Consider the following 3,099-nt stretch of genomic DNA (forward strand, 5'->3'; position numbering starts at 1 on the left):
TTCTTGATATGCTTGAACTATTGACTTATATTGTAAGCAAATTGTATACCAATGAAAATGTTTAAAAAACTCAAATTAGAAAGACAAAGTTTCAAACTTTGGCAAATAAATTTAAAATAATATCCTTGTGTCTTCACTTAGGGAGGCTTTCTAAATGGATACAAACAATTTAAATTAATAATAAAAATTTGAGATATTCAATTACATTCAAATAGATAATTTTGGCCTTACCAAATGTCCTGAAAATGCTAAAGACAAGCCACACAGTGAGCTGAAGTATTTGCAACACATAATCATGATGGAATGATTTACAAAATTATATATGCTGTTCAAATTAATAAGCAAAAATGAATGGAAGTACTTAATAGAATAATTGCAGTGTAATTTGGATTTCTACCTTCAGGAAAGAAAGGCGAAATAGTGATAAAGGTATAAAAAGATGCTTTGTTGCATTCATAGAGAAATATAAAATGAATCCATTTTACAATAATTTGATTAACAACATTCATATTGGTCAACACTATGCTGTTTTCAAGAGAGAGCAACAATAACATTCACATAGATTTACAAAAATGCATGTTTTCACTGCTTTGTGAGTTTGCTGCACACGACCTCTTCAGAGCATAGAAAAATAAGGATGTTGGCTTAAGGACTAAGTCGCACCTGACCCAACACATGGTATTTTCAACTGCGTCACATGCATGTGGAAGTTGGACATTAAATAAAGAAGACAAAAGAAAAATCTAGTCACTTTACTGGAGAAGAATATTGGAAGTACCATGGCATGCCAAAAGGACAAACCAATCTGTCTTGGAAGAAGTTTGGCCAGACTGCTCCTTGGAGGTAAGGATGGAGAGACTTTGTTGGCAATACTTTGAACATATTGTCAGGAGAGATCGGTCCCTGGAAAAGTACTTCATGTTTGGTAGAGGGACAGCAAAAAACGAGGTAGACTCCCAAGAAGATGGATTGGCATCATAGCTGCAATAATGACCTCAAACATAGGAACAATTATGCAGATGGCACAGGACGGGGCAGTGTTTCCTTCTGTTACGCATAAGGTCGCTATGAGTTGTAACCAACTCAATGGCACCTAACAGCAACAACTAGTTTGTGACACAACTCCACATTATCTTAAAAGTAGAACATACTTGTCACCATCGCATGCAGAAATTTGACTCCAAAGTTCGTCCCTAAAAAGAGAGAAGATATCTCACACATGTAAAGAAGGATGGAGATGCATAGTACAGTACATAGAAGTAATAATTAGGAGAAAACAATATATTGGATAAATAATCCACAATTTATTCACATGATGAAATATTAAATACCAACAAAAATAAGTTACTAGAAACATCTATATGGTTAAATCGAAATGTCCCCAAACAACAATTTACATACTTTGATTCCTTTTTTATTTGCTTAGAAAGCTCACAAACAAGTCCCAAACCAAGCAATATTTTGTTAAGTCGAATAGGCACAAGCAGTAAGAGTATAAATAAAATCTTGGGTCTGGTTTAACATTCAAAATAGTGAATTCTGCTGAAGAGAAAAGAGATGGAATCATCAATTAAAGGAAATGGAGAAGCAACAATAATTCTCTTTCTATTCTATTCTATTCCTGGATGCCTGTCTTAGTGCCTTTTGAAGTGTTTCTTAAGTGTATATTTGAGAATATACATCACATCCCAATAAGGTTTGAAATTCTAGAATAAAAGTAGATTCGAGTCATTTATTTTTAAATAATTTCTCAATCGATTGGTGTGAGATTGTTCTGGGTTTCTGATATGTTATGAGTGTGTGGGCATGTGATTGAGTGTGTCTTGATTATATACACACATAAAGCAATGAAATGCAATAAAGGATTTTAAAATAAAAATTGCACGCGCATAGTGATTTCTCCTGAGTTTTTGTCCCTAATATCTACTATTTTTAGAAGGTTCACTTTGTATAGCAGGGAAGTTGTTTCAATTATTTTGAAATTTTTGGAATAGGAAGATAAGTATTTTCTGGAGTTATATTTCTGTCTGATCTGCATGAAACCTACATGTGATGGTTTCGACATAATTAGAGTAAGAATCCTATAGAAGACTTTGCCTTCGCAATAACCTTTATAAAGGCACTCTTGACCTCTTTATTTCTCACACTGTAAACCAGAGGGTTAAGCATGGGGAGGACTATGGAATAGAACAAAGATGCCAATTTATCTAAATCCATGGAGTGTCCAGAGCTGGGTTTTAGATAAGCAAAGGTGATTGTCCCATAGAGGCCAGTGACTACAGTCAGGTGGGCAGCACAGGTGGAAAAGGCCTTCTTGCGTCCTTCTGCTGAGCGCATCCTCAAGATTGTAGCAAATATTAACACATAAGAGGACAGTATTACAGTGAGGGAAAAGAAAGCATTGCAAGCTACTATAAAAAACATAATGATTTCACTACTGTGTATGTCAGAGCACGAGATAGCTAATACAGGAGGAACATCACAGAAAAAGTGATCAATCACATTGGACTTACAGAAGGAGAGCCTGAAAATGTTCCAAGTATGGATACATTCATCCAGCAAAGCAAGGACATAGCAGCCTAAGCACAGGAAAGCACAAACTTTTGTCGTCACTAGGGTGTTATAATGAAGGGGTCTGCACACAGCTACATACCGATCATAAGCCATCACCACCAACAGGTCGCTTTCAATAATGGCGAAAACTCCAAAAGAGAATAACTGAATGGCACAGTCATAAAAAGAGATGACGTTGTCTCCTGTGAGAAGGCCTGTCATTACTCTGGGAGTGACAGCTGAGGAGTAACCTATGTCAGCCAGAGAGAGGTTGCTGAGGAAGAGGTACATGGGAGTGTGGAGACGGGAGTCCAGCAGGATCAGCAGGATCATCCCCAGGTTGCAAACAAGAGTGAGGAAATAGATGATCAGAAAAGTTATGAAGAGTGGAATCTGCAGCTTTGGGTCACTGGTTAACCCCACGAGAATGAACTCTGTCGCCTCTGAATTGTTCTCCATAGGGACCCCTGGGAAAGTCAGTGGCTGTCCTGCTGCAATGAGAAAACAGAATCAGGATGACAGAGGAGAGACCATGTGCTGATATCA

The 3,099-nt window shown here is 37.0% G+C and overlaps 1 protein-coding gene across 1 annotated transcript; it reads right to left on the minus strand.

The window, feature by feature from the left end:
• Positions 1-2,067: 2,067 nt before the first annotated feature.
• On the minus strand, positions 2,068-3,012 carry LOC101654674 (olfactory receptor 5B12-like). Its single transcript, XM_004714986.1, has one exon. It carries the CDS (start codon positions 3,010-3,012, stop codon positions 2,068-2,070), a length of 945 nt encoding a protein of 314 aa, XP_004715043.1.
• Positions 3,013-3,099: the final 87 nt, after the last annotated feature.

Source organism: Echinops telfairi, unplaced genomic scaffold (genome assembly GCF_000313985.2).
Source record: "Echinops telfairi isolate 266 unplaced genomic scaffold, ASM31398v2 ScPeMD7_7416;HRSCAF=8454, whole genome shotgun sequence".
Taxonomy (NCBI): domain Eukaryota; kingdom Metazoa; phylum Chordata; class Mammalia; order Afrosoricida; family Tenrecidae; genus Echinops; species Echinops telfairi.